Source organism: Balaenoptera ricei, chromosome 17, assembly GCF_028023285.1.
Source record: "Balaenoptera ricei isolate mBalRic1 chromosome 17, mBalRic1.hap2, whole genome shotgun sequence".
Classification (NCBI taxonomy): Eukaryota; Metazoa; Chordata; class Mammalia; order Artiodactyla; family Balaenopteridae; genus Balaenoptera; species Balaenoptera ricei.
The window spans coordinates 52,347,490-52,363,692 of record NC_082655.1 but is presented as its reverse complement, the minus strand read 5'-3'; the positions used below and the strand labels follow the sequence as shown (position 1 = coordinate 52,363,692).

Here is a 16,203-nt window from a genome sequence, read left to right as displayed (position 1 = left end):
CTTCCTATTATACCATATTGCTCAAAAGCAATGTATTTTTATTCTGTAATTATGGTATACCTCTACCAGAGACCACATTATGAATCAGTTGTTCTAAAATTATTTTAGAAAATGTTTTATTTAATGTGATTATGAAAATAATATATAAACAATGTGTACATTTATTGTACAGAAGATTACAAAGCATAAGTTACTTATAATTATACTCTTAAAACATTGACTGTTACAGACGTCAACCTTTTCCTATATTTTTCCAAGTTTTTAATTCAGAAACAAATGGCTTTTGCATATTTTTAACCAAAGTTGAATACTATAGAGTTAATGGAACTCATTTCCACTGGCCGTTATAAAATTAGCATATTCCATGTCAGTAACAGTTTTTAAAAGTTATGAATTTTAGTGGAAGCATAATATATCCAATGGATTATCATACTTTATTTAAACATTTCCCTATTGATTGTCATTTAAGTTGCATAAAATATCTTACACACAGGGTTTTGAATACTTATATACTTAAATACTTACCTGATTATTTCCTTAAGAAAAATTCTTAGAATTAGATACATTTCATCAATGTGTTTAAAAGATTACATCATTTTTGACACATGCTGTAAATTTATTTCTTATAAAAGCTCTAACAACTTTTTCATTTCCTTCCATTTAGACTGTTAGCTTATAAAAGAGCCCAGTGTATAGGAGAATAGTGTATAGTATATAATGGAAGAAGTATCATACATCAGTGGGGAAAGGCTAGTATTTTTTTAAATAAAAAGTGTTATTAGAAAAACAGATTTGTTAACTTATTATGTAGAATATATTAATCAGACCCTACCAATTCTAAAATTCAAATATGGCATAGGATAAAAGTTAGGTTTTGAGTATGTTGAATATATCTGACAAAATAAAAAAAGGAAATTCTGTAAAAAAACAAAAAGCGTTAGAAAATAATCTGTACACATGGGAGAAAACTTTAGTCAGCTATTTAACCTGACATCATGTGACAAAAATTATTTAAGGTGGATTAATTATTAAGTTAAAGATAGAGATAACAATAAGAAGAAACTATGGGTATGAAATTTATATTGAGTTGTCTAACATGTGAAAGTAATGAGATTAAGAGGAAAACAGTAGTTTCAGAAAAATCAACAAATGATATTATAAAAGAGGATTAATATAAAGAATTCACAAAATCTAATTATCAAACATTAATATTCCATTTTAAAAAAATGAAAATAGGATTTATCACATCTTTTTAAAGTTGCTTTGAAAAATATTAAAAAATAACTTCACACATTTTTCTTGTCAGAATAGTGTGTACAAAAATGAAGCTGGATCACCAGTAGGTGTACTGAAATGTACTTTTGCATAAATATCTTATAGAGTGATTGAACTAATTTGAGTATAAATAACCGGTGTTCTGAAGGTATGTAATAAAATAAATTTCTTTACTCAAACAATTTACCTACACTGTCCAAATTACATTAAGATATACCAAATGGAATATTATCTTGAATCAAAATTAATTATTGTGAAATTAATGAGGTAAATCAGTATTTCAAATAATGAATAAATTTAATTATAATCTGTACTATGTACAAATGTTAAATGCATCATACTATTCATGTACTTTGTTGGCCAGTCCATTTAGTGTGTGATTATTCATCTCTAAAATAATATTGCTTAAGTAATTGAACTGAAATCAATGTAGATGTTTAGGTAGTGTCAGAATGAAGTCACTAATCAGTGTATCCTTGTTAAATGGACAATTACCATGGTTAACTATAATTTATGGCTAAAATATATGATTGTCAGGTGAAAACGAAGAAACTTTTTCTACACAAATATGAAAATAATTTTCTTCTATTAATTTATTGCTATTTATAAAGATTATCTCTTTGGTCCTCTAAAGAACCCTGTGAGATAACGTCAATTTGCCATTTCAGCAGAAAATAGGATTTGATTCTGAAAGTCAAGCTAGACACATACACACACACACGAACACACACACACACACACACATATATATATACGCATGTTTTTCCTAGCATCATGGTGCTAGGTAAAAGAAAGAATGGTATCAGTGAATCAGAAATATTTTTGGAAGATGATAGTCTTACATTTATTATGTTATTTGAAATGTTTTCTTTTAATGTTTCTGTTTACTTAGCATATATATAGTCAATCATTGGTAATGTCATATAAATTCTTCTTTGGTGATCAACCCCTACTGCATAGAAAGAAATCCTCTGTGGATCTGGCACCTGACCCAAATTTGCTCACTACTACTTTTGTGGAATAAAAATCCTAAGTATGGCAATTATGAAGCTTGATTTATTCTGACTCTGGCACCATAAATATAATTGACTTTGGGTTAAATGTCAATCCTTTCTTCAAAACTTTCTCTTTTACTACACCAACAAGAATCAATTTCCATTTCTTAAGTCAACAATTCATAATTTATATAAGCAACAAAAACTATGCAAAATAATGGGACACATCACTTAAAATATCAACAGACTTTTAAATGTCCAGAAATGAACTAAGAGAAAAATGCAAACCCTTTATGAGACAAACTATATAATTTGGGGGGATGGTATTAAAAAGACTGGGAAAATAGAAACTAGACTGGAATATGATAAACATATATTTCTACCTAAATTAATATATGAATTGAATAGAATGGAAATGAAAATGTTGTCAGAATACTCTATGGGACTTGAAAAGAAAATTCTAGGTATCAGTTGGGCTTCTGGCAGTAAATAGACAGCATATTAGATGGGAATGATGAAAGAGAGTCTAAGGAATGGACTACTTACAAAAGTGAGGGTAAGATTTTGGGAAACTAGCGAAAGATGGTGAAGCACCTAGGAACTTCCAATAGTAGGAAATCATTACAAAGTCTAAGTCTGAAGGGGAAAGGGAAGGGAGGAATTATCTGCATCTGACTACACATTGTATCTACAGGTTTTTACTGTGGCAATTGGGGTCTTCGGTACAGGTGTTCAGCCTCTGCTACACAGTAGTCCATCAAAATGGAAGATGGGGGAAATAACTACCTCAAATTCTCTCATTTATTATCTCCTTCCTTTGCCTCTCATTGGCCAAATTCAACAAAAAGCCAACAGAGTAGAGAAAGTTAGAAAGGGAATCTGAAGGGGACAAACATAAATATTCAGCATCATAATTTTGTCTGGAAGAGCAAACATTTAATATGTTCCAAGAAAATCTGGTAAAATTTCAGTGGGAAAAGTTATCTCACAGTTATCAAAATATACTCTAATAGTAAAATAATTTAAAAAGTGCATTACAATAAAGTTCAGAAAAACCTTCATAACTTTATATCAATTTATACATGAAATCAAGGACATTTCAAATCAATGAGGATAAGATAGAATTTTCAACAATTGGTTTTGGGACTTCTATCCATTTGAGATGAAAATTCTTAGTTCATACATTATTCAAATTGTAAATTATAGGAAGTATTTAAATGCAAAATCCTATAAATCTATTGAAACCATATGTAATCATTTTTATTAGTAATAATCTTCTCAATCCATATATTATGAAGAAACTCTTAACAGATTTGACCACAAACAAAATCATAAAAATTATGTGGTAAATTGTAAACAAGTAAAATCATTCTTAGGAAACCAGAAGTAAATATTTGCAATGTATATAATGATGAAGATTAAAGAACCATAATATATAAAGACTTACTACAGATAAAAAAGCCAAAAGTGTCAAAATTGAAAATGGACAGTATGTATGAGCGAAAATTCATAAAAGTATGCAAGTGGTAAATACATAAATAAATGAACTTTAATCCTCAGTAAATATCAAAGGCATGCCAATTAAAACAATAATTAGATTTCATTTTCTGATTTAGCAAAATTTATCAGAATTTATTATTACATGCTTTATAAGGAATTTAATTTATAAAAAACTGTGCACTTATCTGCAGATGTCCAGGAAGGAAATTTATTGTAGCATATTTTTAAATAGCAAGACTTGGAACCGTTTAAAACCTCAACTTAAGAAAAATGATGACCTAAATTATGATACCTCCATACTATGGAGTCTTTCAAAAATAATGACATTAATTTATACATACTAAAATGGAAAGCTGACTAGGAAATACTGACAAGTGTAAAAGAGGAAAAATTAAAATAGAAGATCTTGCCACAGAAAAATATTAATGGTATGATGCATTTATTTAAATTATGTGTGTTAAGCTGATGAAAGAACCGTAATATATAGCAGGATAGAATGCAGTGTAAAACTATTGTGATAAAAAAAGAGAAAGAATCATAATCATTGTAGTTTGGTTACACAACTTTGTCAGGAAATGAGAGACCAAATAGATTAACAACTGTAAACTGAACATTACAATTTTAAAAAGTCAAAATTTTATATACATGAAGAACTCCACATCAACAGAAATTTTTCCCCAGCATATAAAAAATAAGGAATAATTACAAAAATATATTGTATATAATGGTCACACAGAGTCAAGTGTAAAACAAAACAAAACAAGAAAACTTAAAATTGATTTAAAAGAATAGAAAAAGTATAGTCCCAAATGTTGGAAATGAAATAAATACATGTTGCTGTACCCCACTGATTAAAAAAGGAAATTAAGAATAACTCTCAACCAAATCATAATAAAATCACTATATTTCAGAACGTATGAGGTATAGTTAGGCCAGTAGAGAGAAGAAATGTGTAGGGTTAAATACATTTATTAGAAAACAAGAAAAAAGAATTTTAAAAAATAATGAAATAAAGACAGAGATTAATGAACTAAGAAGCAATATTTACACAGAAACAAGCTATCTGTGAAATAAAATGCCATTTAGAAAAAATCATTTTGGAAAAAGCATTATAAGCACATGAAATATAATAAAGACACAATAAAGATTTCAGAAGTATGTGTCATAAACAAGTCTATTCTAACGTATGGAAAAACTAGATGGAAAAAATACATCTCTAGAAAATATAAAATGTCAAATGAAAGAGAAGTATGAATTAGAAAACCAGAAAATACCAAAAGGAATTGTTGTAATAATCATAAAAAAACCAAAAACACACTCCGTCAGTTGATCTAATGAATTTTCCCAAACTTGTAAGAAAAATTTCTATTTTACACAAGTCCTTCCAGAAATTACCTTTGTATTATTTAGCGTTTCGTATATAAGCATTTTACATTATGGTAATTCTAGTGTTTGAGGTATTTGGAGGTCTGTATTTATAGTTTTGAGTTTATGCTGACTCTTGCTCATGGTGCTTTCATTCCTTTAGAGTTTTTTTTTAAGAGCCCAGATATGGTTGGAATATCTGGAAAGCCTGAGGGTCAAAATTTAGTATGAAAGCAGCAAACTTGTATACAGAATTTACTTTGTGGTAGACACAGTTAAATATATTTCCTATATTTACTAAAGTAATCATCAAGCATGATGGAAATTAAATTCAGTATTACAAATTAGTGCTCCAAGTTCAAATAAAAAGAGAAAACTAAATGTGTGATTCTGAAAACAGCAGGCTCACTAAAGTCTACGTAAGGAGAGTAGTAACATTAACCTTAATCTGTATAGCAGATCTCTGAACATCATGCAAAATACCATGAAAAGACAGAGTATATGTAAAGAAGAAACAGAGAAATATGGAATTCCATGAAATATTTTATATACACAACCCCTACACCTATATACCCATATCCATATATTCATACCCCTCGTTTTGAATATCTGTGTTCATAAATATGTCTATAGAAAATCTATCTATCTATCATCTACTGAGAGAGAATGGAAAAGTAAAGAGAATTCAAAGTTGGACACTAACACCAGTTTAATTAAATAAGTCTAAGATTTAATCCAGTATTTTAAGGGAGGGGAATTGATGTTTAATACCAGAAAAATACCAGTTTGTCCATTTTTTGGGAAAATGGAAGAGACATTTTTTAGGGAAGAAAAAAACTGACTCTTTCTGTACAGTACATAGAGGATAGTCTGAGGGTATCCTCAGCACTAAGAAAAGGAAGTTCTTATGAGAAGAGCAAAAAAGTGTGTCAAGAACAGGAGAGATTAATTAAATCTGTTGACTACTGAAGATAAAGAGTAGTTAAGGACTATTGGTACGTTGCCTGAAGAGGTGACTGTTTTAATTTTTAAATTTTGATTCAAATAAACTAATATTTAAATTCATGGCCATTTGAAATGTGACCTTAATTATAATGCAAAAACAAACATGTAATGCTAAATTTTAATAATAAAATTTTAGGATATAGCATTAGTTTTTTAGTTTAATATTTAATTAATTTAATATTTTTGTTTGGATTGATTATAGTTTTTCCGAAAGCACTGGATAATTTTGGTAATCAAACTGATTAATTCTGTCTCTTGCTTTTTTATAAATATAGTTTTATTTTATATTTCCTAATTCTGATGTTGCTATAAATGTGTATATATCATGTGTACATAAATACATAAAAATATCTATAGTAATGTAAGTATATGTATAGTTATGTTTATAACAGTATGGTGACTATAATTAATGGTGCTGGTTTGCTAACATATTTGGTAACACATATTTTATTAAGGGCTCATTTTCCGTAAAATAGTATCTTCATATCTGTTAGACTTCTTTGAAGCCTGGATAAACATTAATTTATCCAGAAAGAATTTTTTCCCAGGCATTTAGAGTTGCAAATCAACAATATAATTTAAAAATAAATCTTTGATGCCTCGCAGGTGGTGTAGATTCTAGCCCCAATATCATGAGCTATGGTTAGGAATTTTCAGAGAGACTTTCTCTTCTCTTTTTCCATTCCTTTTAGCACCACAAGTAAGAGAGGAAAATATCTTCAGGAACTCTCTTTGTAAGGTGGGCTTTTTCAAGTTCACCCCCCAAGAATATTGTTCTTGAAGGTTTTATGAAGGAGGATGTCCACATCTGATCTCTCAGACAGACTTTGCCATTGGTTCTAGGGCTTTCTTACCTCTGTGACTGCACTTTCCTTTTATTTCTGGCTTTTGAGGGTTTTTTGGGGTTTTTTTTTGTTTTGTTTTGTTTTGGGTTTTTTTGCCTTTTACCACCTCATATATTTAAAAGTATTTCAGCCAGAATTTTTAGTTGTGCAAGTTGGTTCCATAAAAACCTAAGCTACCATATTCTGAGCTTCCTCTCGTGCTCAGTTAACCTTTTGAGGAAATTGCAATTTAATATTGAGACCTTGCATTTGTTCATCAAATATTTATTGAACGGCTACTTTGCAAATACATGAGTGAAAGAAAGATAAAAATAAAAATCCTTGCCTTGATGGAGCTTGCATTCTAGTGGCTAGAGGATGTAATACACAGTAAGCACAAGAAATAAATCAGTAAATTAGATAGTATGTTAGATGATAACAAAACCATGAGGAAAAAAAGCAGAGTGGGGTAAGGGAGCTGGAAAGAGCAGGTTAAACTGTAGGATAAACTAGCAGAGTCATGAGAGGGTGAGATTTGAATGAAGATTTGAATCTGGTAAGAGAGTTGAGGTGAGGGTATGGCTTTCTTGGCTATCAGGCTGGGCATCAGATCTCCATAATCCCTCTGCCCTGACTTGTAAAAGGCTCTAAGCCCCAGTATTTGTCCTATCTTGGAGCGTGGGATGGAGGAAAGGGGAAAATAGGGGAAGAAGGGGAAGGAGAGAGGGGTGGAGGGAATTTAACACTAAGTCTGGACCTTCTTCATCTGCCCTAATTTTCAATAAGTAACAAGTCATACTCTGTTATTTTCTGTGAAATTCTATAAATGTATTATATTAGTAAATTCTTTTCTTGGAATAGTTTCTGAGGTGTGTTCAAAATTTAAATTTCTTCCACCCATATTTCTCTGGATTTCCTCTATCAATAATTAGTACAACTTTTTTCCAAATCTCATGTTTGTGTGATTAGAGAAATGCTCACTTATTTTTAATTTGTTATGCAAAGTGGCAGGTATTTAATATGCATGACAGTATTTTACATATAGTACTCATACTTTAGAAGAATGACTTATCTTAATGTGCCATGAATTCAGAAGGTGTAGTATAAATGGAAATTAGATAATTAATCAGTGTTCAATTTTTCTGATACGCACTTCTATTCAGGATTTGCTTCCATTTAGCCATAAATGCTATTTATCTTCATATAAATATATATTTTAAAATAATAAATAAGTAGTGTTTAATATTGGTTAAAGTTTCATTAGTATGGACCCTTATAGAAATACTCAGTAAATGCAAGGTCCTTTCTAACCAAGATCTTTCTTAACACATTAGGAAAGCAAAAAATATATTCATAAGGAAAACATGTTCAAAAATGCTTCTCCAAATTGACATTAAAATTCAAAAATAGCATTCATTAGCACTATTTTTTTTTATATTGTTCTTTTTCTAGTACTCTAGTTTTACAAGGAGAACTGGTATCCATTAAGCTAATGCATGTTCTGCTTGAAGCTGCATCAGTCTTGTTGATACTCAGACAAACTTCTGCTCCAAAACTGTGTTTTGGTCTGTTAGGTTAATGGACTTGAGTTTATTAAGTTTATTAAGAAGATGTCCTTTAACAGTCTTTCTAATCACTAGTTTCCATTTAAACTGAGACCCTAACTGTCCCAGTGCTGATGCTAATAGCCAGTTGGGAATTATCCTTCTTATCATGACTTCTTCTAACTGATCTGAAAATTGGAATAAAATAGTTTTATTAGACTTGTGACTATTTCCTGGCACATGAAAAACAACAGGAAGGAAAAGAACAATACATGATATTCACTTTCTATGAATCCTTCTGGTTTTCTTCTCTTTCTAATTTACTTTTAAGATAAAGTCAAGTTTGTTCTTTTCATAAAGGTCTAATGCTTTCAGGTTTTAGAATATGAGTTTGAGTTTTGATGAGATTCTTTAAAACCTTATTTAAAAAATTATTTGTATTGTGGTAAAAGTCACATAATATAAAACATACCATTTTAACCATATTTAACCATATAGTTCAGTGACACTACATTCACATTGTTGTGCAACTCTCACCATCATCCATCTCCCAAATTTTTCACCTTCCTAAACTGAAACTCTGTTTTTAAATATAAATCAACTTTATTTCCTGAATATTACCTTTAAATAATAATGAATAAAATGTCATTTATATAGTCCATGACTAAATATTTTCATTTAAAATTTTGTTATAATCCTTTGGATCTTTCTATGTTGTTCATAGTTTTCTATGCATCCCAAGAGGAAAGGGTATGGAGAGGACAACATTTATCTTGACATCACTGGCATAAGTTCTTTGTAATGGGAAACAGGTTCAGAGGCTGAATGCATAAAATTAAGAAACACAAGAGAAAGGTGTTAAGTCTTTGCAGGCATTGGTATGATTCTTTTTCTAGTCAAAAAAGTAATATTTAAAATTTCTTAAGTGTGATGAGACTTTTTTTAATGTCATTAAATTCAGCCTGCTTACCTAGATGAAAACGGTTTTGCTGTGTTGTCTTCATTAAGATAAACATTTTCTATGATTAGTACAGAGACCATAGACAATTGCTGAGGCAGCAAATGTCCCCTATAAGGAGTGAGACTGCCTCATAGATTTTGCTGCAGTGATTCAGCTTTTCCATTGTTGCCTTACTTTTAATACAAATTCCCATGATCTTTATTCACTTTGATATTATGTATACTTCTCTATGATCTATGTAAGGCTTGACTTTCAAGAAAAGATTTACAGTAGTGCAGCTCTAAAAGTTAAAAATAATGGGCTTCTTTACTCTCTAAGTGCATGCTTCTCTTACCTGTAACAATTGCCAGTAGACTCTATACCTTCCTTTATGTCCTGCTGATTGACTAAAAGAAGTAAAACAGCCTCTACTATCATATAACATCTTGGCAAAACACTACTCTTTACTTTTAAGATAGGATCTATGAAAAAATTCCCATGTCTATACAATTTAAACATAATTCTACAGCTATATTATACTTTGATATTTGAAGATGACTTTATATTATTATTGTTTGGCTGTAAGAAACAAAATATAAGACAGTAGAAGAGTTACCATAAATTTTTATTTAAGCAAAATAAATGACTAGTGACAATTAAATAACCTTTTATTTATTTTTTTATTATACACTTTGAATTCTGAAGATCCAAATGATAAATATTCAGAGATTTTTTTGAGCCAGTTGTTAAACCATTGGCAGTTTCAAACTAGCTATGGTAGAAATAACTACACCGTGAAAATCAGCTAATGCTACGGCTTGGGGCTTGCCCCACACTCATCTTCCTCTCCCCCACCATACAGTTTACTAGCACACCATTGATTTTACTGCCAAATTCTTGTCAATATTTACTTCTATATTAGTTGCTGATATAAATATCAGATGTAAATTTTTATCATATACAGAGGACTGCCTATAAACTGTCATTCATTAAGAAATTTACTCAATAGTTGTTGAATTAAATGTCAACTTTTATTGTCATAATATCTAAAATAATTTCTTATAAAAATGTGTGAAACAATGAATTGTCTCTTGTTTTCAGTGATAGTGGAAAGTGGAAATATAATCTCTTTTGTGGCTTATATTAATTCTGGATATTGTAAGGTTTACAAAAGTATTGTAGGACTTTCAAAACCACAATCAAGAAAAGTGGTAAGTTTTAAACTTATGTATTCTTTTTAATCAATTAGCCTATCTTAATGAATAGGAGATACTGAACATGTTTTCTTGTGTTTATTGGTCATTTATTACTTGTCTTCTTTTGTGAAATAGCTGTTCAATTTTTGACTAATTTTTCTTGCATTTATTTTCTTCTTTTTACTGAGTTGTAAGAAGCAGGAATGTAAAATAAGTTGTAAGATATATTGAATTGTAAAACTTAGGAAAAAACTAGAAGCACATTAAAAGATGCTTGACATCATTATTTATCAGAGAAATGCAAATTAAAACTACAACAAAGCACTTCTATAAGCATATTAGATTGGTTAAAATACACTTAATATATGACCCTGAAATTCCACTCTAGATATTTACTCAAGAGAAATAAAATATATGCTTACAAAAAGACTTACATGAATCTTCATAAGCCAGAAACTGTAAGTAATCCAAATATCCATTGACAGTTGAATGGATAGAAAAATTGTGGTATATTCATTCATTGGAATGTCATGCCTCAATAAAAAGAATTTATGATACATACAAGAATATGGATGAATCTCAAAGCCTTAAGTTGGGCAAAAAGGTAAACCTCAGAACAGTGCATTCTGTATGATTCCAGTTTTATGAAGTTCTAGAATAGGCAAAACACTAATACATAGTGACAGAAAAGTTAGAACTAATCCATTTTGGCTGGTTAGGCAGTCTTCAATGTAATTCAATTTGATATGCAAACTTCATTGAATTTTGCTGTACTAGTCATATTCAGTGTAAAGATTTGTCATTTATATAAGTGGCATATCAATTCGTTAGTTATTGGCTTTTGACCCCAGGGTACTTAGTAAAGGCTTTCACCTGTTCTGAGTTCTGTCACTGTCCTACCCTGAGGGCTACATTCTTTTTTTTTTTTTTTTTTTTTATCTTACTGCTCAGCAGCTCATTCTTGTTTTAATACTGTTGGGCTCTCCCTGAAAAGATAATTTGGAGTTACAATTTTTTCTCCAGAACTATGCATATTGAAACTACTGTCAGCTCCTTTCCACAAAATTCCTTATTTGGACTTAAATTGCTAGTTCCCTGAGTCAAACTCACTTTCCATTTTTCCTTTTTTTTATTTATACAAAAAAGTTAGGGTAGAATCTCATCTTTTGCAGTTAATCATCTCATCAGTGTCATTCCTGGCACTCTCTGCTTATTTTCATTATTCTCTGTTAGTTCAACAACTGTGCCTTGCAGCTGGAACTGAGGTAACAAATGGTGGTTCACAAAACATACTAAATTATGCTTACAAAACAGTATCCTAGGACCTTAAAAAATGGAATGAGTTCAAGATTTCATAAACATCTTGGTGTATTAGCACAATTTAATTTCTAGATCACTAAAGTACAGTGCCTTCAGCTGTCTTAGATATGCTGAAGTTCTCATCAATCTATTATTTTTCTAATATAATTTAAATACATGTATGAATAAATGTTCTCTGATTTGCCTGAAACTGCTAATTTATTTTAAATACCATATACCAAAATTATTTATCCATTATATGGAAGTGGTTTCATTAAACATCAGTTATCTATATCTCTTACAGAAAAAAATACGAAGACTTGTGTGTATGGGTAAACTTAAGGAGAAGGAGTCTTTTGGTGAGATTAGTGTTCTTCTTCAAGTTCCTTTCACATACACAATAGTTACTGGAAAAGACGTTGAGATGGCAATTATTGAAGATAAGGACCTACTTGGTAAATACATAAATGTCTTTTATTTCAACTGTTATACCATTTTATTTGATGAGTTTTTGGTAAGAGTAGACATATTTCGCAGACAAATTGGGACACTCAAGTAAGTATGGGCGTATGTATATTATTTACAGAGACAGCATATCTACAGATAACTGCCTTTATAACTTCATAGTCTATCTGACTTAATTGTGCTACTTTTAGAATATATTAGCAATATTTTAAAAGACTGATTTTAAATTACTAAAATCTCTCTGCCAATTCCCAAGTTACCATTAATAGCAACATTTTCTCCTTTTCTGGAATTTTTTTTTTTTTTTTTTTAATCATTGCTTAAGTGTTTCTGGTTCAGGTCAAGTGTGTACTTTCCTCCAATTGGTCAAGTGTATATGAAGCTCCATGGATTGCAGTATTTAAACTTTTATATGAAATTTTATTTTATTTAAAAAAAATTTATTGGAGTAGAGTTGATTTACAATGTTGTGTTAGTTTCAGGTGTACAGCAAAGTGAATCAGTTATACATATACATATATCCACTCTTTTTTTTTTTTTTAGATTTTTTTCCCATATAGACCATTACAGAGTATTGAGTAGAGTTCCTTGTGCTATACAGCAGGTTCTTATTAGTTATCTATTTTATATATAGTAGTGTGTATATGTCAAACCCAATCTGCCAATTGATCTGCCTCCCCACCTTAACCCCTGGTAACCATAAATTTGTGTTCTATATCCGTAACCATAGTTCCGTTTTGTAAATAAGTTTATTTGTATTCTTTCTTTTTAGATTCCACATACAGGCACTATCATACGGTATTTGTCTTCCTCTGTCTGACTTACTTCATTCAGTATGACAATCTCTAGGTCCATCCATGTTGCTACAAATGGCATTATTTTGTTCTTTTTTATGGCTGAGCAATATTCCATTGTATATATGTACCACATCTTCTTTATCCATTCCTCTGCTGATGGACATTTAGGTTGCTTCCATATACTGGTTATTGTAAATAGTGCTGCAATGAATATTGTAATGCATGTATCTTTTTGAATCATGGTTTTCTCTGGGTATATGCCCAGGAGTGGGATTGCTGGGTGCTAAGGTAGTTTTATTTTTAGTTTTTTAAAGAACCTCCATACTGTTCTCCATAGTGGCTGTACCAATTTACATTCCCACCAACAGTGTAGGAGGGGCCCCTTTTCTCTGCACCCTCTCCAGTGTTTACTGTTTGTAGATTTTTGGGTGATGGCCATTCTGACCAGTATGAGGTGATACCTCATTGTAGTTTTGATTTGCATTTTTCTAATAATAAATGATGTTGAAATTTTAGAGCTCTAGTGATATTAGAATAATAATTGCGCAGTCACCTGTGATTGACCCTCCAAACATTATAAATATTCAAATAGGATATGCAATTGAATATGAAATATAAATGGTTAAAAGATCTAGAAACGTATAGAAATTAACATGGGTGAGAGGTTTGCTTTAAATAAGCTCAATTAGAAATTTTTCCATATTACTTGTGTATGATTTGACTGAATTCTCTTTTCTGAATTTCAAGGTTTGTTTTAATTTTAATGTCTCAGAGAATATGTATGCTCTACCTTCTTAACTCTGATTTTGTTTAACTTCAAATTCATGTATCCATTTTTAATAGGTATACATTTGAAATAGCATTGATTAATATTCTTTCCTTCTGTGAAATTCAAATACCAAACCCCTCAAGGTACATATCACTTAAAAATAATTACAGACCACCAGTTATATTTATATTATTCTCACTTGACATAGGCTAGGTTTTTCTTTTCCTGTACTAATTATGTTAACTGCTGCAAGGTAAATAAATACACTGTGGACTCTTTTATGTAAACCAACATTTCACAAATGAAAGTGCTTCTTTCAAGCATGTATCTGAATCTTCTTTGTCATCCGCCAAACTAAAATTCAAATAGATGGTGTAGTATAAACTTCAGTTGCATTTTTGTGTGTGTTGTTCATATTTTAAATTCCATTCTATATTTTATTCATTTGGGACAGATGTTATAAAGCTACTGACATGTTTTGTGACTAATTAAACATTTAGTTTTCTAGTAATCCATTTTACAATTCCAAATTTTTTTTTACTATATTTAACAATCTTTTATAGATTAGAATGTGCAGGCAACGTAATCCACATATGAGAAAAAGACATTTTCTCAGGTATATAGTTCACACTCTATCTGCACCTATATAAAATACATTGAAGAGTTAACATCACTTAAATGATCCAGTTTATCAATAATATTTAGAAAATACCTAAAGGAAGCAATAAATTCACTATACCTCAACCTGGGATAAGTAGAACAGAATCCAAGGAACATAAAAGAGTGCATAAATGTTACATATTGTATCTGGAGAATTATATATATAACTATTTATATATAATCTTAGAAGATGTTCAATAATTAGTTTGACAGTATTTAAAAGGACTTGAAGAGTGATTCCTTTGTTCATTTAGTTGTTAACTTTTGGAAAATAGGAAATAACTTGTTTTGTAATCTGTGTACATGCTTCTCAGATACTACCTTGAGCATCTAAAGAAAAATGAGAACAGGGTTATTAAGTTTAATCAATATAAGTATATTCTTTTTTTTTCATATAATGTCACTGGTAATTTAGTTTATCTGATCACTATTTTTATGAAGGTAATATATTTTTGTCCACATGCAGAATTTATACCTCATGTCATTTAGATTAAAATTATGCATATCAACTACCTTAATTTTACTGATATCTGGAATTCTCATGTACCACAATGTTCACTGCAGCACTATTTACAATAGCCAGGACATGGAAGCAACGTAAGTGTCCATCAACATATGAATGGATAAAGATGTGGCACAAATATAAAATGGAATACTACTCAGCCATAAAAAGAAACAGAATTGTGTTATTTGTATGGAGGTGGATGGATCTAGAGTCTGTCATACAGAGTGAAATAAATCAGAAAGAGAAAAACAAATACCATATGCTAACATATATGTATGGAATCTAAAAAAAAAATGGTCTTGAAGAACCTAGGAGCAGGACAGGAATAAAGACGCAGAGTAGAGAATGGCCTTGAGGACACGGGGAGGGGGAAGGGTAAGCTGGGACGAAGTGACAGAGTGACATTGACATGTATACACTACCAAATGTAAAATAGATAGCTAGTGGGAAGCAGCCACATAGCACAGGGAGATCAGCTTGGTGCTTTGTGACCACCTAGAGGGGTGGGATAGGGAAGGTGGGAGGGAGACGCAAGAGGGAGGGGATATGGGGATATGTGTATACGTATAGCTGATTCACTTTGTTTTACAACAGAAACTAACACAACATTGTAAAGCAATTATACTCCAATAAAGATTATTTTTAAAAAAATTAAAAATAAAGCATAAAAAAGAAAAGAAAAGAACAAGTAAATAAAAATTAAAATTAAAAGAAAAATAAAAAAAGAACAACAACAACAAAAAAGAAGTAGTAATATTTTCCTGTGGCCTTAGCTGTCAGTATCTTTGCCCCGTCAGTGAGTCACAGCCAATCCCTACCTACACAGGAAGTCCTCCAATACTTCTAGGTAAGTCTATGCACCTGCTGTGGCCACTGTGGGTTCAGCTCAGACTCTGATCTGGCCTTACACCTGCGTGTACTTGCCCCCAAAGTCCACAGCCTCAACTCTGGGAACTCTCATTGTATATTCAGATATTCCATAGATGTAGGGTTTACCAAGCCGATTGCAGGGATTTAATCCAGTGGTCATGCAGCGGTATTCCGTTTCTCTTCTTTGGTTGCAC

The 16,203-nt window shown here is 30.7% G+C and overlaps 1 protein-coding gene across 1 annotated transcript in view; it reads left to right on the top strand.

Annotated features, from left to right (window-relative positions):
• The window catches only part of CNBD1 (cyclic nucleotide binding domain containing 1), a 414,652-nt gene extending 400,110 nt beyond the window's left edge, over positions 1–14,542 (top strand). Inside the window, 3 exon segments of the mRNA XM_059901721.1 lie at positions 10,550–10,659; positions 12,248–12,398; positions 14,538–14,542. Coding sequence (XP_059757704.1) covers positions 10,550–10,659; positions 12,248–12,398; positions 14,538–14,542 — 266 coding nt within the window.
• The last annotated feature ends 1,661 nt before the right edge of the window (positions 14,543–16,203 follow it).